This window comes from Microtus pennsylvanicus, chromosome 1, assembly GCF_037038515.1.
Source record: "Microtus pennsylvanicus isolate mMicPen1 chromosome 1, mMicPen1.hap1, whole genome shotgun sequence".
Classification (NCBI taxonomy): Eukaryota; Metazoa; Chordata; class Mammalia; order Rodentia; family Cricetidae; genus Microtus; species Microtus pennsylvanicus.
In genome coordinates, this window is record NC_134579.1 from 137,444,102 (window position 1) to 137,468,537 (window position 24,436).

The window sequence follows — 24,436 nt, forward strand, 5'->3', positions numbered from 1 at the left end:
TGTGTGTGTGTGTGTAGGGGGGAGGGGGGTTGGTTAGGGAGGTCCTGGTGAGAAGCCAAAAGTTTGAATGAAAACGATCCCATTGGCACAGAGTCTGGCACTATCGGGAGGTGTGGTATTGTTGGAGTGGGTATAGCAGTTGTTGGGGGAAATGTCACTGGGGGTGGGCTTTGCAATCCCAGATGCTCAAACCTGGCCTAGTGTGCCTCAGTCTCTTCCCGCTGCCTGCGGATCCAGATGTAGACCTCTTAGCACCCGTCTACCTGCATGCCACCATGGTTCCCGCCATGATGATAATGGACTGAACTCTGAACTGTAAGCCAGGCCCAGTTAAACGCTTTCCTTTGTAAGAGTTGTGGTCAGGGTGTCTCTTCACAGCCATAAACGCTACCCAAGACAGATGCCCATCTGTGAAGCCATCCCTGGTGCCCTCCACACGCAGTGCTGCTGAGGGGTAGCTCTGGGAAAGACTGTCCTGGTCGCAGGAAAGAAAGGCTTGCCAGAATCTGTCTAGTGACAATCCCACACCTGAATGCCAGCATCGGAAGGCAGAGGCAGGCGGATCTGAGTTCTAGGCCGGCCAGAGCTACATAGCTGAGACCCTGTCTGTCAAAACAAACAAATGAAAAACAAAACACACAGAAACTGCCAGGGAAACTTTGGCCCAAGTTTTGGAAAGCGCAGCTGACAGGCATTTCCCAGTGTGGTCCAAGAAACACACTGATGAGCCTTGGAATGTTGATATCGAACCCATCAAGAGTAACTCACAACGTGTCTTTCTGATTCCTCGTCTCAAAGTCTGTTAACAATTAAGAGATGATTCATTCTGGGCTCCCTCTAGTAGCCACATGATAGGTTTGTGGGACACTGCTCAGGGAGATCTTTAAATTGGTAAAAGGGGAAAGGTTTTCTTTGAGACAGGGTCTCATGTAGTCCAAGAAGGCCTCAGATAACGGTAGCTGAGATAGACTTTGAACCCGGGGTCCCCTGCTTCCAGGTTCCTAATACTGGTATCTCAGACAGGGGTGGCCATGCCTGGCAAGTGGAAAGGCCTCACATCTGCAACCTTCCCTACACACACGTCACTCTCCCGACTGCCACCATTATATTCTTCCTTTATTGGCTGTCCTTGTATAATACAAATCTGCAAGTTTAGATACAAAAAAAATCTGGAAATAAAAGATAGAAAAGTACCCGCCAGGCACCCCTTCCTCCTCTTCTGGGACCCCTCCCCAGCGGGCACCAACATGAGGTAACTGAGCGTCTTTGTCCCTCCCCCCTCCCCCTCTCCTGGGTAACCAGTCGGGCCCCACCCGTGAGACCTCGGCCCTACGGAAGACATGGTCCCCGAATGGGGGAGGGGGACTGGGCAAGCACAGCATTGGCAGTGAACGCAGCGTGGGCAGAGGGAAAGCCCTTGGCTTGTGCTGTGTGTACAGGGCGGGGAGGGGATGACCAGGCTTGAGGTGGGCAGGGGAGCGCCCCTAAGTGGACATCCCTCCTCCATCCTGCCCAACACTGAAAGGTGGAAGGGCAACAGAAACTGGGGAAAGTAGCTTGAACCGAGGGCATTCCGTGTCTGGGACTGGGGAAGGGGCATCGCCAGCCTAAGTCCGGCAGTGAAATGGTTCCCTTAGCCAGGCTGGGTCCATCCCTGAATTCCATCTTGGCGCAACCTAGGCATCACAATATTGGTTCTGTAGTGGTTTGTGAGGGGTGGCGGAGAGAAGGGCTTAGAGGGTGTGGTGAGGGGCGCAGCCCGGGGAGCAGCAATAGGGGAGAGGCTGGGCCTCCCCTCCTGAGTGTGGTGCACCTGGGGCTGATGAAGTGGGCGCAGGGCAACATGGGCTACAGTTCAATCTCGAAGGTCTTCTGCAAGTCACCAGAGAAGGGGTTAGAGGGCTTCTCCACAGCGGGTTTGCCTTCTAATGCTGCCCACTGGGCCTCAAAGGGGTCCAACTCAGGGGCTGGGGCAGGCGCTGGCTCTGGGGGCCAAGGCGCCCCATTGGGGCGTGGACGGGCCTGGCCACCAGGGGCGCTGGGTGCAGCAGGTGGGGGGAAGGCCCCGGCTTTTCCAAGCAGTGTGGCAGGTTGGGGCTGGAGCTGGGCAGCTGAGCAGAAGGCATTGGCCACCATCTGTGAAGGTGTGATGCCCACCACTGGCACGCGGGGCATGGGTGGATAACCCAGGCCTGGGTAGGCGGGCACGAATGGAGGCTGCATGTGTGTGGGTGGCAAGAACACAGCCACCTGGGCAGCTGCAGTGTCAAATGGCCCCACGGGGGCAGAAAAGGGTGGAAGAGTGGGGGCCATGGTGGGCATTGGTGGCACGGAGGCTGCTTGCTGCTGCTGCTGCTGCTGCTGTTGTTGCTGCTGCTGCTGCTGCTGCTGCGCTTTGGCCACTTGGGACACTTCCTCCAGCCATCGCTCAGCCTCTGAAGGTGTCCGCTTGTGCCCAGGCTGGAAGGCAGCTGCAGGGGGTACGGAGGGCTCGCCCCAGGCAGAAGTTCCTGGAGAGAGGCAAGTGAAAGTTATAGGTTGCCACGAAGAAACTCAGGAGTCAGGGTGGCTTGAGGACCAAAGCCTGGGTTCTACAGCAAGACCGTCTGTGAATCCCAGCTCAGTCCTGCCCCACTGTCCAGATGACTTCACCTTAACTCAGCAGGTTTGCAGAGGGGAGGAAGGACAGTTCGGAGACTCTACAGCCCTTGATGGATCTAAACAGATCAACACACTACACCCACAGCCCAATGTCCTTCCCCTGCCAGCCCTGAGTGTGCTGCTAATGATAACCGTGGAGGGGGTGGCTGGAGAGATGCCTCAGAAGTTAAGAGCACTGATAGTTCTTCCAGAGATCCTGAGTTCAATTCCCAGCAACCACATGGTGGCTCACAACCATCTGTAATGAGATTTGGTGCCCTCTTCTGGCCTGCAGGCATACAAACAGGCAGAACACTGGATAAATAATAAATAATTTTTTAAAAAAGATTTGCCTTAATTCTAGCATGTCTGGCACTATTTCCAGACGCTAAGATTCTACGATGCACATGTCTTTCTCAGACGACTCAATACAGGAAGATCTCACTGCCTTGAGTTTGTATCTTGCTAAGGTTGTGGGGGCACATTTTTAATGTTTGAGATTCAGAGAAACTTCAGAGGTCGGAGAAGCCCCTGGCTCTCAGGTGATCTGTTGTTCTCAAATGATCGTGTGGCTCTGAGGCAATCCCATGGTTCTCAAACGATCCAACAGCACAAAGACAATACAGGTTTCTGGGGCAATCCCATGCCTCTAAGTCTAAGCTCATCGCACAGTCCCAAGGCAATATAATGGCTCTAAAGTAATCCCGCGGCTCTGAGACAATACATGGTTCTAAGATTTTGCTCTGAACCATCCATCCCTAGGATTCCCAAGGTGGCCCTTCAGGTGCAAAGGAACGCAAGAGAGCCACTGGAGAGTGGCGGCCCGGGGGAGGGCTGCTCCTACCTGTTGTGGCAGGTGGTGGCCCTGACGCTGGCACTCCAGTACTGGCAAAGGATGAATTGATCTGCGTGCACAGAGCATTGATGCCATCACTGTCACTGGCACCAGGAGGCTCCATCTCAGGCACTGTGAGGTTACAGAACGGCAGAGATGAGCAAACAGCTTCTGGCCTGCCGCAAGCTGCCTTTCCTCTGTGTCCTCAGGGCCCCCGCACAACCTAGTCTTTGTTTCCAGAGGTATGCAGGGCACTAGGTGACCATGGCCACTAAAATAACTGTGCACATGGATGTGTGTGACCAGAGAGTGGAGCGACAAGAGCCAGTATGTGGCATCAGGTAACTGACGGTCACAGAGGCCCCAAACCAGGATCTCAAGATCTAAGTGATGGTACCTGCAAGCGCTGAAAACTACCCATGTGCATAACTAAACAGTGCACTCTGCCAGACGTGCAGCAGATGCACGGAGGAATGCACGCTGGTCACGTGGATGCTCGCTGGCTGGGGGGGTCCCTGGTCACCCCTCCTGGCCTCGCTCGACACATACATCATCATGGTGGAAATGAAACTATGCCAGCAAGACAGGAGACATAGAACAGGCATGGGGGTCCCATACGAGCCTGGGAGGAACAAAGGCACGGTTTAGAGAAGCCACAGCCTGGCCCATGTGGAGAGTAACAGCTCTCCGTGCTGTCTTCAAGGGCACAAGGTAAGTGTGACGGTGTCTCTACATCAATTTCCTTAATAACTGCATGTGTTCGTTCAACAAGGCAAGGCAGGGTCTGAGGGTGTGGTTTCCAAGAGTGATGGAGGTTGAGGTGTGTGGTACAGAGTCTACCTGTGCAGTAGACATGTGTGTGTGTGTGTGAGAGAGAGAGAGAGAGAGAGAGAGAGAGAGAGAGAGAGAGAGAGAGAGAGAGAGAGAGAGAGTCGGCACGCATGGATTTCTGAGCTTGTGTGAAGCTAAGTGTGTGGCATTTTAAAGGCGTAAATCCGGACACGTGACTTCCGAGTGCTCCTTTCTGGTGTATGTGCAACTTTAGTGTGCACGTGATTTCTGCACATATGTAACTCTGAGTTTGTGACTTCCAGTTTCTGTGGCATGTACGTCAAATTGTGAAATTTCTGCATGGACACTCACTCTCAGGTGAGTGTGCAACTGGCCCCAGGAGTGTGAGGCTTGAGAAGCCTGCCATCTCAAGCACACGATGACAAACTCCATGTGTGTCTGATGCCACGGTGCATGAGGACAGCAAATGTGAGGGTGTGTGACAAGCCAAGGAGTTCTGCAGGACATGGAGGACGTATCATTCTCAATATGCAGTCCCCTTCGCCCAGTGGAAATGAATCAACGCCCTCCAGATCCACCTCCGCAGCCCTGGGAGCCAGCAGTGAGAGTCAGACTCATGGCCTCAGGACCTCTCATAGCCCCTTGCCTGTTTCCTATGGCAACAGCACGGCACTGTGCCAAGTCTTTCATCTCCCAGCCCACAGCAGACATAGCTTTCACAGACAGGATCTTGCTAGGTAGCCCAGGCTGGCCCTGAAATCACGATCCTTCTGCTTCTAGTACGCTGGGCTACTAGTGTCTTAGGTCACGACAAACAGCACTTTTTTCCTTTCCCCGGCCCAGGACAGACATTAATAATCAAACACAATGCTTCCGTGGCGCCCCACCTCCACTGTGCTCTTTGCTCATTCTACCCACCGGCTACTTGGACGGATTTTGTAATTCTGTCGACCACACTATGGAAGTCTCCCTTAGGCAAACACAGGCTATACTGCTGCTGTTTCTGCCTGCTTCAGGGAAAGTTTTGCTGAATTAGTTGTGTAGCCTACTGTCAAGCTCCAAAAGGATCTCCGCTCACATCAGACATCAGGATATCATAGTGCATGCTATCCCTCTACTCTCCCCGTCCAAGGCAGACATTGCGAATCTACTGTGGTCCTCTCCTGAGCCAGAGAGATCCTTTTATCAATCACTTAATACAGGTCATAGATGTATCCATCAAATGTTTGGAAAGAACATTAAACTATGGTGCTTTTGTCTCGGACATAAAGGATATCCATGTTGCGATGTCTTTCCCTTGCCCGTGGTAGACTTACCTGCCTGAAGGAGACAAAATGTGTGCCTCCTAGTCTGTTCCCTGAGTAACCGCAGGCCCTGTTAATTGACCATGACTGCACTGCACGTCTAGGGTTGTCTGCACTACACGTCTATAGCTGTCTGCACTGCACGTCTAGGGTTGTCTGCACTACACGTCTATAGCTGTCTGCACTGCACGTCTAGGGTTGTCTGCACTACACGTCTATAGCTGTCTGCACTGCACGTCTAGGGTTGTCTGCACTACACGTCTATAGCTGTCTGCACTACACGTCCATCTACGGCTGTCTGCACTACACGTCTATGGCTGTCTGCACTACACGTCCATCTATGGCTGTCTGCACTACACGTCCATCTACGGCTGTCTGCACTACACGTCCATCTACGGCTGTCTGCACTACACGTCCATCTACGGCTGTCTGCACTACACGTCTATGGCTGTCTGCACTACACGTCCATCTACGGCTGTCTGCACTACACGTCTATGGCTGTCTGCACTACACGTCCATCTATGGCTGTGTGCACTACACGTCTACGGCTGTCTGCACTACACGTCTATCTATGGCTGTCTGCACTACACGTCTATGGCTGTCTGCACTACACGTCCATCTATGGCTGTGTGCACTACACGTCTACGGCTGTCTGCAGTACACGTCTATGGCTGTCTGCACTACACGTCTATGGCTGTCTGCACTGCACGTCTAGGGCTGTCTGCACTACACGTCTATGGCTGTCTGCACTACACGTCTATGGCTGTCTGCACTACACGTCTATAGCTGTCTGCACTACACGTCTATCTATGGCTGTCTGCACTACACGTCTATCTATGGCTGTCTGCACTACACGTCTATCTATAGCTGTCTGCACTACACGTCTATCTATGGCTGTCTGCACTACACGTCTATGGCTGTCTGCACTACACGTCTATAGCTGTCTGCACTACACGTCCATCTACGGCTGTCTGCACTACACGTCTAGGGCTGTCTGCACTACACGTCTATGGCTGTCTGCACTACACGTCTATGGCTGTCTGCACTACACGTCCATCTACGGCTGTCTGCACTACACGTCTATGGCTGTCTGCACTACACGTCCATCTATGGCTGTGTGCACTACACGTCTACGGCTGTCTGCACTACACGTCTATCTATGGCTGTCTGCACTACACGTCTATGGCTGTCTGCACTACACGTCCATCTATGGCTGTGTGCACTACACGTCTACGGCTGTCTGCACTACACGTCTACGGCTGTGTGCACTACACGTCTACGGCTGTCTGCACTACACGTCTATGGCTGTCTGCACTACACGTCCATCTATGGCTGTCTGCACTACACGTCCATCTATGGCTGTGTGCACTACACGTCTATGGCTGTGTGCACTACACGTCTATCTATGGCTGTCTGCACTACACGTCTATCTACGGCTGTCTGCACTACACGTCCATCTATGGCTGTGTGCACTACACGTCTATCTATGGCTGTCTGCACTACACGTCCATCTATGGCTGTCTGCACTACACATCTACGGCTGTCTGCACTACACGTCCATCTATGGCTGTGTGCACTACACGTCTATCTATGGCTGTCTGCACTACACGTCCATCTATGGCTGTCTGCACTACACGTCTATGGCTGTCTGCACTACACGTCCATCTATGGCTGTGTGCACTACACGTCTATCTATGGCTGTCTGCACTACACGTCCATCTATGGCTGTCTGCACTACACATCTACGGCTGTCTGCACTACACGTCCATCTATGGCTGTGTGCACTACACGTCCATCTATGGCTGTGTGCACTACACGTCTATGGCTGTGTGCACTACACGTCTATCTATGGCTGTCTGCACTACACGTCTATCTACGGCTGTCTGCACTACACGTCCATCTACGGCTGTGTGCACTACACGTCTATCTATGGCTGTGTGCACTACACGTCTATCTATGGCTGTCTGCACTACACGTCTATCTACGGCTGTCTGCACTACACGTCTATCTATGGCTGTCTGCACTACACGTCTATGGCTAACCCAGCGTACACACTTTACCCGCAGCAGGCGTGACTTATCCATCATGTTTGTGCTAGCTCTCTTCTAGTCCTTGCCCACGGCAGACACTGTTAACGACCATATGTTCAACATGCTTAACCTCGGCCCCTGGCAGACAGTGCTAATCAATCACAATCTAGACCATCTCTCCTCTACCCCTTGCCCCCATCAGACAGTGCTGGTGGAATCTGATGTTCCTTCCTCCTGATCCAAGGGCTCACCTGTGCCCTTCACCTGGAAGTCCGTACGGCGCTGCAGGGTGGATGGCAGCTCGTTCAACCGCAGGCTCAGCTGACGTTTGAAAGGTGAGTTCTTCTGGCTGAGCGCTGGGAACCCACGAAAGGAGCCCTGGCGAACCAGCTGCTCCAGAGGTGCGTGGCGCCGGGGAATGGCAGCAGCAGTGGTGCCTGCGGCCACTGGGGTGCCTGCCTCCCCCTTCTCACCAGGGGATGTGGTAGCTGGTGTTGGGGACACATGCCCAGGCTGGGCAGGGCCAGGAGCCACAGCGGGAGCGGCTGCTGCCTCTGCTAAAGACACAACAGCTTGTTAGTTACCTCACTTAAGGCATTGGAAACCAGGCCAACAGGCCTTATGCTTATAGTGCTGGGGATGGAAGCCAGGGTACTGTGTGTAGTAGCCAAGCAGTCTCTGCTAAGCTACACTCCAGCCCCTCACTGGGGAGATTCTAGGCAGGGGCTCTACCACTGAGCCACACCCCAGCCCCTCACTGGGGGATTCTAGGCAGGGGCTCTACCACTGAGCCACACCCCAGCCCCTCACTGGGGGATTCTAGGCAGGGGCTCTACCACTGAGCCACACCCCAGCCCCTCACTGGGGGATTCTAGGCAGGGGCTCTACCACTGAGCCACACCCCAGCCTCTCACTGGGGGATTCTAGGCAGGGGCTCTACCACTGAGCCACACCCCAGCCCCTCACTGGGGGATGCTAGGCAGGGGCTCTACCACTGAGCCACACCCTAACCCCTCACTGGGGGATTCTAGGCAGGGGCTCTACCACTGAGCCACACCCCAGCCCCTCACTGGGGGATTCTAGGCAGGGGCTCTACCACTGAGCCACACCCCAGCCCCTCACTGGGGGATTCTAAGGAAGTCCCCTACCACTGAGCTATAATCCAGCCCCACCTTGTCTTCTTGGTCACTCCCTAGAGCTACCTTGTCCCCCCCACATCCCATCCCCCAGACTCTGAAAAGTTGGCCCACCCAAGCCAAGATCACTTCCTCAGGAGGCCACTGGGAAATTGTCCTCTAGCCTGACCCTCCATCTCTCCAGCTTCCTGTTCTCAGCTGCTCTCATCCCCGCTTGGGCCCTCTTTCTTTTCCCAACCATTTACGTTTACTTGGTACACGAATACCTGTGAGCCTTGCAAATGTTAACTCATCCAATTCACACAACCAATCGCATGGTCAGGACTATGGCCAATTTATAGATATGAAAACTGAGGTGATTAGTAAAGGCACAGGTCTCTAAAGGGGCGGGATGACTCTGGAGATCCCCTGTAATCTCCTGTGGTCTGTGTCTTTCTCTGCACCCCTACCCCGTTTCCCTGTCTCCTACTGTTCTGCTCTCCTCCCTCCTCCACGGTTCTTTCTCAAACTGTGACTGGTGATTCTAGACGTGGTTTGGCTCACATTATCCTTTCAGAACCTTTCCAATTGTTCTAACCCTTCAGTCTGGGTTCCTTCCACCCTGGGAGTCCCCGTCTCTGAGTAGTTTGGACTCTCCACTTCACAATGCAGAATGTTGTCCCATGAATTCTTAAAATTGAGATGTTCCCTGCTAATATACCAGCCTTTGTCGCTGGTGCCCTGCGTTGAAAACTACAACTCCTCTGCAGGGACCCCTAGATGAGCCCACCGCACCTGCCACCCTTCCCCAAATGTGTGCAGCACCCACCTTTCTTCTTGTCCCCAGCCTCACGCTCTGCAGGCCTGCCGCCCCCCGACAGGCGGAAGGAGCCCTCTCGTGCAAAGCTGGTGCGACTGGCGTCGAAGGCAGCCGTCACTCCACACTCTTTCTCCCGCCGCTGCTTCCTTTCCAGGCAGGCAGCGAACGCACAGCCCACAGCGTGGCTCAGCCTCTCGCCCTGCAGGAGAGGTGGCCCGGTTAGAAAGGTCACACCAGGTCAGGATGTCTGCAGCCAGGGGACCCTTCGCCTCTCAGGACTTGAGTGTTTATCTGCCAACCAGATGAGCAAAGCGTAGAGCCTTGAGCGGGGATGCAGCTGGGTTACAGGCCATCACTGCATCTAATGCCAGAACTTCAAAAGCTGAGGCAGGAGGATCCAGGGTTCGAAGCCAGTTTGGACGACAGTGAGAGCCTATATCCTCACTCCCTAAATAAGAAGTTAGGTGCAGTAATCCTAGTTACTTGGGAGGCTGAGACAGGACAATCACTTGAGCCGGTAAAATCCTGACCAACCTGGGCAGCATAGAGAGCCATGCTCAAAAAATCAAGCTGGGCATGGTGGCACAGTCATATAATCCCAGCTCGTAGGAAGCAGAGACTGGTGGGTCTCTGTGAGTTCAAAGCCAGCCTGATCTACATAGTGAGTTTTGGGATAGCCTGGGCTACATAGTGAATCAACTGTGGGGGTGAGATGGCTCAGCAGGCTGAGATGTTTCCTATCAAGTCTGACAATTGCTGTGAGTTTGGGACCAGCTTGATCTACAGAGTGAGTTCCAGAACAGCCATGGCTACACAGAGAAACTGTCTGGAAAAAGAAACAAATGAAAGGAAGAAAACAAAAATCAGGTAGAAAAGGTCTCCTTGCTGACCTCTGGCCTCTACAAACAAGCCCACACATCCATGTCCACACACGCAAATAAATATAACCACTGAGACACAGGTACCCATGCTGGAAATACAGAACGCTCCAAAACAGAAGCTACAGACTGCCTGACAGCGCCTGGAAGACAAACGGCCACGACAGCACTGCTCCCCAGAGGGAGCTGCGGCTAATGAAGCCTCTGTTGAAAACCCAGTGGTGTCTTTGCAGAAACGGAAATCCAAATGGAATTCTGAGGGATCCACAAGAGCCAAGCCAATCTTGAAAATCAATCAAACTGTCGCGAGCGGCGCACGCCTTTAATCCCAGCACTTGGGAGGCAGAGGCAGGTGATTTCTGTGAGTCTGAGGTCAGCCTGGTCTATATAATGAGACCCTGTTTGAACAAACAAACAAAATCAACTAAGTAACCAAACAAGCAACTCCTTCTCCCAAACAAACAAACTAATCTAATGAGAGAGAGAGAGAGAGAGAGAGAGAGAGAGAGAGAGAGAGAGAGAGACTAGGTAGCCCAGAGTGACTTAGAGGTCACTATATAGCTGGGGGCGGGACTTATATTCCCAAGTCTCCTGCCTCGAACCAAGCCCAGATTCACAATTCAAAATGCCCAATTTTACATGTTTCGCTTAAGAATTTTTTTAAAAGTCAAACTGAAGAAGTACTAAGCGTTCCATGATCACTATCTAAAATCTGCTACGCCTGATGCTCTGTGCCCAAAATCCTAGCACTTGTTCAAGGTTGTCTTGGACTACGTAGGAAGTTTGAGGCCAGACTCTCTTAAAAAGTCAAACACAAGTCTGAGGAAGACGGCTCAGTCGGTCGTGGTGCGTGCTCTACAGATACTGAGGACCTGAGTTCAAATCCTGTACCCATGTAAAAAAGCCAGGGAAAGCTCCGTGTCCCTATGGCACACTGAAGGGTGGAGACTGGTGGGTCCTGAAAACTTCCAGCCCAGCCAAATCACGAGCTTCCTGTTCTCTGAGAAGCTGTTTCAAGGCAATAAGGAAGAGAACAGAGGGATGTTATCAAACCTGAAGGTCACAACCTGTGCCCACGTGAGTCTGCTGCCAACCAAAGGAGACAAATTAAGTGACAAGCAAAAAAAAATGTACCCATATGGCCACATCAGGAGGAAGGGACTGTGGGACCATGTGGAAAACCTGGCGGTATACGACCACAATGCCCCTTGGAGAAGCCACTGCGGCTATCCCCAGAGTGTCGATGTCACTGTGCCCAACATCCCACATACAGCCAGGTGGCTGGACACTGAATCCACACCACCAACCACGGGCAAGCACGGTTTCCAAAAATAGTCACGGATAATCCCTCACCCCCATGTGCTCTTCCAAAACTTCTCAGTCCCTCATCAGAAGTGGAGGCTATGTCCACGCCGCCCACCCCACCCCCCTGAACCTGGAAAGACCTCTGTGGCTCACTGAACACAGTCCCTTGGCGCCAGGCGAGGTGATGTCAAGACCATGTCCAAAATGCCCACACAGCTTCCCACTAGCACACTTATGCTCGGTGCCGTCCCCTGCTCTCGTTCTCTCGAGACTCACTGTAGAGCCTTCGTTCTCGTTCTCTCGAGACTCACTGTAGAGCCTTTGGTCTTCCTGTGGCATCCGTGCTGGGAGGATTTAGGGTGAGGCTCTCTGACAGATGGGGGTGGGGTTGAACAAGCCAGTCTGCTAATGTAACAGCCCCAGGTACTACCTAGGAGTCAAGATAAAATGAGAGACCCTGGAGCCAAGATGCCCCAGCTAGGTCTCCCTCGGATTCCTAAAAACTCCAGAGAGAGGGGCAGCAAGATGGCTCAGTGGGTAAAGGCACTTGGCACGAAAGCCAATGACCTGAGTTCGATCCCCAGGACCCACATGGTAGGAAGAGAGAACCGACTTCTCTAGTAGACCAGGTGGTTCTCGAACTCACAGAGATCTGCCTCCCAAGTGCTGGGATTAAAGGCGTGCGCCACCACAGCCTGGCAAGAACCAACTTCTGGAAGTTGTCTTCTGATGGTCACATGCACTGTGGTCCACAAGTCATGTTCAAACGCACAGACACGTGCACACGTACACCCACCACGACATAAGCAAATTTAATTTTAAAAGAGAAATAAGTGTAATTATAAGCCACAGGATTTCGGAGCAATTTGTTCCACAGCAAGTAAGTAACTGATGGAACCGTTACACTCTCCTCCCACAACACAGAAATAAAACATTCTAATGTTTTAACATTTACCGTGTGTGTGTGTGTGTGTGTGTGTGTGTGTGTGTGTGTGTGAGAGAGAGAGAGAGAGAGAGACAGAGAGAGAGAGAGAGAGAGAGAGAGAGAGAGAAGGGACATGTGGGCACCATGTGGATCCTGGGGACTGAACTCAGGGAGTCAGGCTTAGTAGCAAGTGCCTTTACCCTCCATCTCTCAGGTCCCAAATAAGTCTTTATGTATTCTTCTTTTTTAATGGTTTGTTTGTTTTTTGTTTTTTTTCTTTTGTTTTTGATACATGGTCTCTCTATATAGCTCTGGATGGCATGGAATTTACTCTGTAGACCAGGCTGTCCTTGAACTCACAGAGATCTGCTGCCTCTGCCCTGCAAATGTAGGGATTAAAGGTGTGCACTACTCCACGCAGCCTACTTTTAAGAAAAAGATTTTTTTTTAATTTTCATGGGTATGAGAGTTTTGTCCACATCTATGAGTGCATTGTGCACATGCCTGGTGTCCACAGAGGCTAGAAGAGGGTACCAGATGTCCTGGAACTGAAGTTGTGGATGGGTGTAAACTGCTGTGTGGGTGATAGGAATGAAATCTTGGCACTCTGCGAGAGCAACAAGTGTTCTCAATTGCTGAGCCATCTCTCCAGACCCCCAAAATATCTTCAAAAATAAATAAATAAATAAATCCAAAAAAAGAAAAGAACCACAAACAAAATATACCAAGGCTGAGGGAATCCTGGAAACAATTAAGACATTGAGAAGGACCCAAGGGAGTCTCCTGGGGCAGAAAACTGCGTTGACCACAGTGTGCCTGATGCAGAAGCAAAAACTTGGGGAGCTACTGGGCTTGAGGCTGAATGCCTTCTGCAATCCCAACATTTAGGAGACAGAGACAGGAAGATCAAAAGTTTGAGGCCAGGGCCTAGAGAGATGGCTCAGCGGTTAAGAGTACTTGCTGCTCTTGCTGAGGACCTGGGTTCAGTTCCCAGCACCCATACTGGGCAGCTCACAACTGTCTGTGACTCCAGTTCCAGGAACCTGACGCACATACATACAGTCAAGAGTGCACACACGGGCTGGAGAGATGGCTCAGAGGTTAAGAGCACTGGCTGCTCTTCCAGAGGACCTGAGTTCAATTCCCAGCAACCACATGGTGGCTCACAACCATCTGTACTGAGATCTGGCGCCCTCCTCTGGCGTGCGGGCATACATCAAGGCAGAATGTTGTATACATAATAAATAAATAAATCTTTAAAAAAAAAAGAAAAGAAAAGAGTGCACACACACGCTAATACTAAGACTGATACAGGATGATGATAACCACTGTTTTCCTTGATGCTTGGTATGCATCAAGTAACCCGCTCCCATCCCAGACTCCTGCACATTAGAGACTATGCATACTTTCCTCTTCCTCCTCCTCTTCTTCTTCCTCCTCCTCCTCCTTTTCTTCTTTTTCTTTTTCTTTTTGTTTTGTTTTTGTTTTTTGGGTTTTATTTGTTTGTTTTGTTTTTCAAGTCAGGGTTTCTCTGTGTAACAGTCCTGGCTATCCCAGAACTTGCTCTGTAGACCAGGCTGGCCTCGAACTCACAGAGAGCCACCTGCCTCAGCCTCCAGAGTGCTGGGATTAAAGGACTCGCACACACTTCCTTCTTGAGATGAGAGGGCCCAGGACTTGTCCCCGGGGCATGCAGAGTGAGGGAGAGGACCCAGCGGCTTGCACTACTCACGGAGTCCTTGAGTGCCAGAAAGCAATGGCAGATCCAGCGCCGCGTGGTGCCGTCACGGCATATGTAGGAGAAAGCCTTGTCCAGGTTGCGGTCAGGAGCGCAGAAGGAGACCTTCTCGATGGTCTGGTCTACAAGAAGGTCCTAGGAAGGGTTGAGGAGGCAGGCTGTGCAAACCATCTCTGCTGCTTGCACACATCACATGATCTCATCCTGAATCAAATGCAGACCCAGCTGTCATGGAGATAGCCGTGGGCTAGCCTGCCCCAGGATTATGATTTGGTCTGTCAGATCCATCTGAGATGGAGGAGACAGCCTAGAGGCACAGACTCAGGAGAAAGACTGGACTCCAGGGCCTGCAGGGGCCAGAAGTGCCATTAATTCCAGGAAGAATTAATTGGACAGGAAGGCAGGGAATAGTATTCAGGCAAAGGAACAGCCTGTGCAAAGGTGACAACACCCAGCATGCCCTGGGCACCTCCTGGCAGGGGTCTCCAGGCTGGAGTCAGGGGAGCCAAAGGGGAGCAAACAGATGCCCAGAGCCCAGGGCTTAGGTGACAGCCCAGTGACAGATTTGCCTCCATGCACAAGGACCTGGTTCAAGAGTCCTCACTCCCCTGTCTCAGAAAAAGTCCCAGACCCTGAATCCTGGGGATCTCATCTAAACACAAAATAGGGTTGGGACGTGCTCAGGTGGCGGAGTTCTGGCCTAGGTACATAGGAAACCCTAGGCCGCATTCCCAGCAAGGCCAGAACCAGGCACGGTGACGGATGCCTGTCAACCCAGCACTTGGGAAGTATAGGCAGGAGGACCAGAAGTTCAAGACCATCTTTGGCAAAACAGTGAGTTTGAGGCCGTCAGGGTTATGCTGGACCCAATTAAACAAAAACCCCAAACATGTAACAACCCACATTTGTTGATATGCTGAGCTTTAAAAAAAAAATTTTTTTTTCTTCCAGAATGAAGCCCAGGATGGCCTTGGATTTGTAATCCTCCTGCCTCAACTTCCCTAGAGCTAGAATCACACACATGTACCACTATACCCAGGCTCCTGGCAGAAGTGTTTTTGGTCCGCCGCCTGCCTCCCCCTTTTCCATTGTGTGTGTGGGCACATGCCTGTACACATGCATATCAAGGGCCAGAGCTGAGCTTGGTAATCCTTCTCAGGGAGGACACTAGCAATCGTGTGGGCTTCTGGGAATCTGACCTTACATCCTCCTACCTCCGTGGCAAGTGCTTTAACCATTGTACAATCCCGCCAGCCTGATTTTACACAGTGCATACATACAGGCTTTCTGATTTGATGGCAGGGTCTATTACAACCCGGTTTTTTCTTTTTAAAGATGAGGCAACTGGAGCCCAGAGGGGTTAAATCTCGTGCCCAGGATTTCTCAGTTGGTGACGGGGTGGCTGGGACTGGCGTTGAGGTGGCTGCTTCAGTTCGTACACACAGGTACCCATTCCCCATACTGAGTTCTCAAATAACAGCAGCCCTCGGTCCTGAATTAGGACCATGCAGTCAGCCAAGCTGATGCAGGAACACATGGCCGAGTCTAGAAGGTGCTCTTGGGCGGAACGTCCCATGGTGGACGGGTAAGTCTCCCTCCACCCCGAAGACAGCCCTCCTACCTTGGTTTTGTCGTCCACCACTCGGAGTCCATCGGCTGACACCCACAGGACAGACTTCACGGACTTCCGGCCCATCTGGGGTGAGGGTAGGGAGCAGAGTAGCCTGGTCAGGATCACCTCTTCCGGTCTGCTCTTACCCCCTCCCTGCATCCAGCCCCTCACTCACCGCCTTCAGCTTCTTCACAGCATCTTCGCAAACATGCATCCCCCGGGACTCCTCCACCTCCACGTGACCCAGGTACTGTGGCGGGGGGAACACAGTAATCAATCACCCCCACATCACCGAGCATCTCCGCACTCAGGCCACAGTTCTCAGCCCATCGGGTGCAGTCATTCACTTTGCATTTCCAATCCATAGGGTGGGAACCACACTTCTAGCCCAGACACACAGCTAAGAAAACAGAGATTTGGGTCCTGTCTGTCACTGGGCCTTCATGCCTCACTCTCGGCCTTCTGAGGGCCAGCATGCTCCTGTGTAACTGAGGACATGACGGAGGCCAGAAGGCTGCTCCACCCGCCCTGACATCAGCTAAGAAGGAAGCTGGCCAGCGCTAGAGATGCAGCTCAGTGGAGGTCTGCTTGCCTAGCATGCACAAGGCTTGCTGGCTTTTTCTTTTTCTCTGTGTAGCCCTGGCTGTGCTGTTACTCACTCTACTAACTCCGTAGACCAGGCTGGCCTCAGACATCTGAATGCCTCTGCCTCCCGAATGCTAGGATTAAAGGCGTGCGCCACAGGCAGACCTCTGAATTTGAGGCCAGCTTGAACTACAGAGCAAACGCTAGTAAAGTCATAGGGAACAGAGAAAGCACGTCTCATGCTTTTTTTTTTTTAAGGCATATGCCACCATGCTTGGCTAAGGCCATTGGTTTAATCCTTAATATGCACACATGAAGACACACACACAGAGCACAGATCCATGCCCACTCTCCCTCCTATGATGGCAAATGGAAATCGGGGCTTCCTGCAGATGCAATAACTGTCCCTGGAATTAGAATGAGACTAAGTTCCATTACCCAGAGTTGCAGTTTTAAGTCCTTATAACCACCCTTCCTCGTGCTGGGAATCCAGGGCTTTCCACAATGCTAGGAAAGTGGTCTACTACTGAGCCACACCCCAGCCCCTCACTGGGGGATTCTAGGCAGTTGCTCTACCACTGAGCCACACCCCAGCCTCTCACTGGGGGATTCTAGGCAGGTGCTCTACCACTGAGCCACACCCCAGCCCCTCACTGGCAAGTATCTCCTGCTAAGCCACATGCACGCTGCTGTACAAAGGCTGTTTTCATTTAACAGATGCCCCCTTATTAGCTGACATTCTTTCCCCACTTTCATCGGCACTTCCTGTGCCTGCCACAGAACCCCTCACATTTTGGGTACACTTCTAGGGAAGAGAAAACCAGGCTGAGGACTTAGTCTCCCAGATGAGAAGGGAGAAAGGCTGAACCCCACAGCTCAGGCCTCCCTGGAGAGCAGACTACATTGTAAACCAGAATGTACAGAAGAGGAAAAGAGCTTTGCCAACGCTGATACCTTTCTGTAACCTTTAGTGCACGTTTTCTGTGAGCCCCTCAGGATTATCCCCCAAGTGATATCTGGTGTAAGGCAGAATGTGTTAGGTGTGTGGTCAGTGCAGGGGGAAGTGGGAGGATCTTGAGTTCAAGCCAGCTTGGGGTACAGAGTAAGTTCAAGGCCAGCTTAATGAGACACAGCCTAAAAATAATAAAGGAGGCTGCTTTGTGTGTGCGCACGTGTGTGCATGCTTACACGCAGGGCCTCCGGTTCCAGTTCTACAAAGGTGATGGGGCGTGTTCTAGGACGACAGGCAAGTGCCACCATGCCAGTGCACTTGGAAGTCGCCGGTCACAGCTCCTAACAGAGCCCCACAGTACAGGTCTCCCAGCAATGGCCTCAGACAATCTGCCCAGTGCCCCGGGATCAGCAGGCACGCCGTAGGCACAAATCAGGCGATCCATGCCGTACACTCACCCTGACAGGGAAGCTGCATGTGCCCTTGCGCACTGCATCCTCGTCTGCCTGCCACTGGTGTGGGCGCGATGCCTCGGGCACATAGGCTGGCTTCCTCCGCCGCAGACTCTGCCGTAACTTGTTCATGGTGCCCGCCCCGTCTAGTGGCACAGGACAGGGATATGGGTTAAAGATGGAGGTCAATGGTGTGGAGATGAGGTGAGAGGGCTGAGGGCTTGCTAGAGGAGCAGGTGTGGGTGAGTGGCTCTACCCGGTGGATACTGGTTATGTAGAGGGTTCCAGAATTGTGTATCCAGGGCTTCAGGGTGTGCGCGGCAAGGGGCATGGAGGTCTGGGTGGGTGGAACCGCAGGTCATAGGCTTTAGGGGTTCAGAGGTTTGAGGTATGATGGAAAAGCCACAGAGATCCAAAGAATGAGAGGTCAGGGCCCTGGAGCTTGAGGACTAGGGGTCAAGGGTCATAATTTCCGGGGGGTTGAGGACACGAGGGTTAGTGAAGGTGATCAGGGATAAGAACATGTAGCCAGGTAGCAAAGCTTGGTCTAGCCTGCAAGGCTAGAGTGTTAACTCCAAGTTCAAGGAAAGGAGAGGGAGGGGGAGAGCAAGAGGGAAAATGTAACATGTACAGCTCTCTGACAGCTGAGTGCAGATGAAGCGAGGCCTCAGGTGGTGCGTGCTTGCAACAGTCAGAGGCAGTGTGTCCGGGAGGCAGGCTGTAAAAGACTCCTTACGTGAATGACTGTGAGACTTTGGGCGTTGGCTGTAAGGGAGCCTGCATCCCCAAGAGGGGTTGTTATCTGTGAGCACGCATCTCTGGAGGTTTCTGCTGCAGGGCACTCGTGTCTGACTGGCCATGAGTGTACACTGGTGCATGCGATGTCTCTGTATAGTTCCTGTCTACAAGAGCTTGTGGTTTCTGTGCGTGTTGCCTTGGATGGATTGTTGGCCCTGAAGGGTGTTTCCATGACTGGTTTCCATAGGGCAATGCTTCTGTGAGAGGGTGCGACTATGTCCTTTAGAGCCGTTGCCTCTGAGAGTGGGAATCTGTGACCGTTATCCATAAGATGGTGCCTATGTCCAAGAGGGCAGATGCTAATGAGATTGTATGTAGGTGGCTTCGGTGAGGGCTGATGCTTTTGTTTGCTTTCTCAATCTGGCCACTCCAGCTGTGTCTGCTGGATGGTGAGAGTCCATTTGATGTTCTGCTGTCTACTTCTTCTATCTGCTACTTGATATTCATTGTTTTACTTTTGCTTGCTTTATACTTAATAAACTCACTCATTCAGAACCCAAAGCAGGGCTATCCCAGGTCATTCTCCTGGCTGACAGTGTCTGTAAAGCAATGTGTCCCTGACCATGGCCATCGGTGTGATTGCTGACTAAGTGGCTGTTGTCTATAAGTGCTGAGCACTATTTGTGAGAGTGTGAGCCAAAGCGTAGCTCTTTTGGGGTTCACAGGTGCAGTCTGTGAGGCTGTTGGTCTACAGAAGTGTAGCCGTCAAAGCTGCAGTCATAGCACAGCTGATGGTGTGTCCTATCTCCAGCCTGCATAAATGGGGCATGGTGGCACATGCCTTCACTTCTAGCATTTGAGAGAAAGAGGCAGGAGTGTCACTTCAAGGACACACTTGGTAATATAGGAGTTCAAGGCCAGCCTGAGATAAAGGAGACACGGCTGTGTGGACCTACAGGCCTGTGCATACTGGGTGGAGACTATCATTGTATATCTCTTTTCTTCTTCTCCTCCTCCTCTTCCTCCTTATCTTCAGCATCAACTTACGATGTATCCCTTGACTGGCCTAGAAGTCGCTGTGTAGACCAGGCTGACAATAAACTCCAAGAGTTCTGGCTACCTCTGTCTCCTGGCTGTTGGGAGTATAAACAAGCACCGGCATCTTACTGCTTTAGAGATGGGTCCCAAGTAGCCCATGTTGGGCTCAAGCTTGCTGTATAGCTGAAGCTGGACTTGAACTCCTGATCCTCATGCTCAGCCTCCTAAGAGCTGGGATTGTAGACCCTCACCATCTTATCTGGCCATATATGTCTTGAGTGTATTTCTAGGAATGGGTGTACAAGTGCGGGTGGTTGCCTGTGTGCTGTCTGGGAAGGTCTGGAGATATGTGTACATGTAGATATCTGTCTCTGTGTTTGTGTGAATAAATATCACTTAGCAAATCTAGAAGTGTGCTTGTTGCTGCATTTGACAAGCATGTGGAAATCATGCGTGTGCAGGCTGAACTGTAAATCTATGGACGTGTGAAGGCCTGAGTGTGCGTACCTGCAAGAGTTTGATCTGTACATAATCATTGTGTGCAGAAGGTTGTTGGTGTCTGTAGGTGGGGGCTTAGGATGTGTGTCTGTGACCGTGGGGGCTTTGATGGTCACTGTGTACAACAAAGTATACAACGGAGCCTGTGTGACAGTGGTTGGCAGTTCCTCTGGTCACACTAGCCATAACCATGACCCATGGATGATACAAACCCAGTCCTTTGTCAAGCTGGTCACTCACCTGACTCCGTCCTGAAGGTTTCAGGGGGCCCCGAGGCCCCACAGGGGGCTGGGGACAAATGCTGACCAGGTCTCCTGGGTCCACCCTGCTCAAGGGAGTGAGAAGATGAGAAGTTTGTGGAGGGGAATTCGGTCCCCTACTCAACCCCCACCTTGGACCTTAGCCAACCCCTCCATCTCAGGCTCCCTCGTAAGAACCCTGGTAGTCATAGCAACTGTTACTAGGGAGACCAGCCACCTGGTTCTATGGGCCCAGGAAGGAGTAGGTGTGTTGGGGGACACTGATGGGTCCCTCAATACCCAAGGAGATGATGGGAAGTGAGTGGCTTTGCCCTCTACTGTCATGTCCAGGGTTAAACACAAACACATAGCCACACATACCTGAGCAGCCAACAGTTTTCTTAGCAATTTGGTCATATCTCAGCACACTTTATGACACAGACATCACAACAGCTATGTGCCTCAGGTCATAAGACACAACTAACATCTGGCCACATGTTGGTACTCACTGGCACACACAGCTCTCCATGTGTCCACAGGCATGTATGTGTCTCAGCCAACCACAGGCACTTACTCAATCCAACAACTGATAACATCCACTCTTGGCTACTAAGTACAATGAGCTGGAGCAGGCATATGCATACGGGTGATACGTGTCCAACTACACCTCATGACAGCTGTGTCTCCTAAGCCACACACCCTAGGCGGAAACACATACAGACCGGCCACCTCTCGGGTCACCATAAGCACTTGGTCACCCAGGAGCACAATCACCTACGTGGACTGAGGCACACTGGTCTTACCAAGCCCCGCACCCCCTCCACACCCCAGCAACACACAGCTGTAGATGCACAAGGTCATTCACCCTCGAGCAGCACCAGCTACATCAACACACTTTGACAGTCACAGACTACCAGGGGCATGCCCACGTTTGGTAGTCACACGCACTACGTGCTCCTCTGAGACAAGCACTCTTATGTATCAGTCTCTCTTTATGGACAGCCACACGCTGTAGACACTGATGGCCACAGCCCGAGCATCACAGACATAGCGTATCATCAGCCAGAGGCCGAGGGACAAGGATGGCCGGCCTCAAACAGTCACATACATTCAAGAAACAGTTGTGTATGGAGTCACTCTGCATCAGGGCCGATGGTGCCCAGCCATCTGTCATGCTGGTACCCTATCACAGATAAACAGTCTCCATGAGGATTCGAGTCACGTAGACAAGAATGTGGCTGCATATAATCAATCACGACCCCACGTGGACAGATACACAAAGTCACAGTCCCACTAATACTCAAAATCTCACACAGAGGAACTTAAAGCACACAGTTCGGTTCTCCACACCACAAGTACACAGTTGGGTGCACACATAAACAGCGTGACCCAGTCAGCATTTACAGCTGGCTTTACATGAAAAACACAGTCACTTCACCACCAAATCACACACACCCTCCCAGTCTAGGACACCAGCATAGAGTCCCCGAGGGTCACAGACAACTGGGTCATATACACACAGAGGAATAGAAGCTGGTCACCTATGCACCCCCAGTGCAGGCTGAGTCCCACACAACTACCCTTTCATAGTAGACAAGAGTTTCAGATATTCACAACTCAAATCACACATAGGTGGCTGTGGTCCATACTGAGTATCACACAGCTAGGTGGAGAGCCATTTGTACCACCTCAGTCACACACACAGACATGGCTAGGGGCATACAACACAAACCCAAGCACAATATGACTTCAAACACGACAGCGGTGCGGTGACACTCATGGAGACATCAGTCAGACATAAGCACAACATGGTTCCACATATGGCCATCGCCACAGTCACAATCCTACTAACACACTGTCACAACTCCACCCGCATCTTCAGTCAGCCACACAGAAGTCCGAACCCAACACAGATGTTGACATACACCAAGGTACACACACACAGGGTCACAAAAGACATAAGCACCAACACAGCCTCCTAACCACAACCACGCATCCCTCTAAACATGATCCAAAAAGTAGAGGAGCTTGTACAGTGAGCAGCTGCCATTCACATCCAGTCACACAAACACTGGGGCCACACACACACACCACGGACACCAGCACATCCAACCACAAGCATGCAGAGAGACAACGTAGGATTCCTTCTCCTTGCCAGCTGCAACGCAAGCACACACTCGGATACAGTCACACAAACACCAGGTCACACTTCTAGCCACCTTCCCAACCCTTGCACCCCCACCCCCCACCCCATACCACACACAAAGCCGCTGGTCACCACAGAGGCTGCAGACAGGTTTCCACCGGGTCTCTGGGGAGCCGCCCCCAGCCCAAGCTAAATCCTGGAGTCTGGGGCGGGGGTGGGGGGGTGGGGGGGTCCGTCTGGCTAGGAAAGCTGAGCATTGTCTCCGGGTGGGGCCTCTTAGACAGCTGAGCAGCCCTAGGGACAAAGGGGGTGGCCTAGGAGACCAATGTCTTGAGACCCCTGACTAAGCAAGGGGTGGAGGTGGGGTAGGGGAATGCCTGAAATTCTCCTTATTTTATTCATGCTGGGGTGGAGTTCCAGACACAGGGACCTTGTTTTGAGAAGGGGATTTGCCTGGGACACCGCCCAAGGGCTGGGGGGGGGGGCAGGCTGGATCCAGGACCCCTGGGAGTAGACAGTACTTGGATGAACCCCCACACCCCACAGCCTTGGCCTTGGCAGTGCTACCCAGGGAGCTAATCTTCAAGATCTCGATTAGGGGGCTGTTGTGCTCGAAGAACCCCTCTGGCAGGAGGAGTACGGATTTTGTCTCGAATAGGCTCAGTTAAGGCCTTAGCTTGATAAAGGGAACTGTGTCCCGGACCTTGAACACCAAACCTTGCTCAGGGAGTTGTACCTAGAATTTATGCAGCCCTGTCCTTGATTTGGGGAGAATTTGTATCTCAGAATCTCTATTTCCAGGGCCTTCGCAGAGATGGCCTGTCCTGGAGACCCCAGTCTGGCAGGTTTAGGATTGCCGGGGGCTTGTTCCCGGACCCCCACCCAGGACCACCCTCTCCAGTCTTGGCATCTTCTCTCCATCCGGGCGCTGCTGCAGCTTCCCACCCTCCGCCACATCAGCAGCGGCGCCGCCCCCGGCCCGAGCCCCCCGAGCCCGCCCTTCTCACGCTGGCCGCCGCGCTGCGGGACATCCAGGGCCCGGGCGCCCCCGCCTCCCGCGGCCCCGGCTGGGCCCGGCTTCCCGAGTGCTGCTGCTGCTGTGGCGGCGGCGGCTCGGTCTGACGCGGGCCGGGCCCAGGGCCGGCGGCTGGTGCGGGATGCAAGCGCGCGAGCCAGCTCGGCTCCCCGGAGGATTCCGTTCCGGGGGCGGGGGAGCATCCCTCCCTCGGCGCCCCGCCCCGGCCCCGCCCATTGGCCCAACGCCTGCTGTATATGCAAAAGAGACTCCGCCTCCCCACAGACCACTCCCCCATACAAATACTACCCGGTCTCCTCCCATGCAGAAGCCGCCCCGCCCCGCCCCACCCCGCCTCTTGGCCTGGCCTTGGGGGAACCTGCTCGCATCCCTGGTGGACTGCCTCCCAGGTTCAGGCGCAGGTTCTGTTTCCTTCTGTTACCCCTGACCTCAGATCCCCTATGGTTCTGCTTCTGAAGAATTGCTTTGGGAGGCGCCTTGACGTCCTCAGATCTTGCTTAACCCCACGGTTCTCCCAGCCCGGCGGGGGCGGGCAGAAGCGGTGACGAGGCACTTTTTGCAAGCAAGGGGAGGGGAAAGGAACAGACCCCGACATCCTGGAGGGAGAGCATTCTGGCTTGCGGAGAGAAGGCATTGGGATAGGACCAGTCCTAGTTCTGGACGCTGCTGCACACCCACTCTGGTCCTGTGGGTTTGGCAAAGCAGCTGGTAGGGGCATTAGGGCCCATTAGCAAAGGCGAGGTTGCCATGTGGGAGCC

General features: G+C 52.7%; 1 protein-coding gene across 3 annotated transcripts; it reads right to left on the bottom strand.

Annotated features, from left to right (window-relative positions):
• Nucleotides 1-1,098: 1,098 nt before the first annotated feature.
• Numbl (NUMB like endocytic adaptor protein) lies at nucleotides 1,099-24,218 on the bottom strand. 3 transcript variants are annotated; one of them, XM_075987745.1, is made up of 10 exons: nucleotides 24,107-24,218; nucleotides 20,498-20,582; nucleotides 17,990-18,129; nucleotides 16,170-16,244; nucleotides 16,004-16,078; nucleotides 14,377-14,517; nucleotides 9,546-9,735; nucleotides 7,853-8,158; nucleotides 3,485-3,607; nucleotides 1,099-2,510 (listed from the first exon to the last, which is right to left on the bottom strand). In XM_075987745.1, the coding sequence occupies exons 3-10, from the start codon at nucleotides 18,113-18,115 to the stop codon at nucleotides 1,849-1,851; spliced, it is 1,698 nt and encodes a 565-aa protein (XP_075843860.1). In that variant the 5' UTR covers nucleotides 18,116-18,129; nucleotides 20,498-20,582; nucleotides 24,107-24,218; the 3' UTR covers nucleotides 1,099-1,848. The 3 variants fall into 3 exon arrangements, with proteins under 3 accessions (XP_075843860.1, XP_075843869.1, XP_075843852.1); XM_075987754.1 differs by lacking the exon at nucleotides 24,107-24,218 and adding an exon at nucleotides 23,650-23,907; XM_075987737.1 differs by lacking the exon at nucleotides 24,107-24,218 and adding an exon at nucleotides 23,650-23,819 and having other exon boundaries at nucleotides 7,853-8,155.
• Nucleotides 24,219-24,436: the final 218 nt, after the last annotated feature.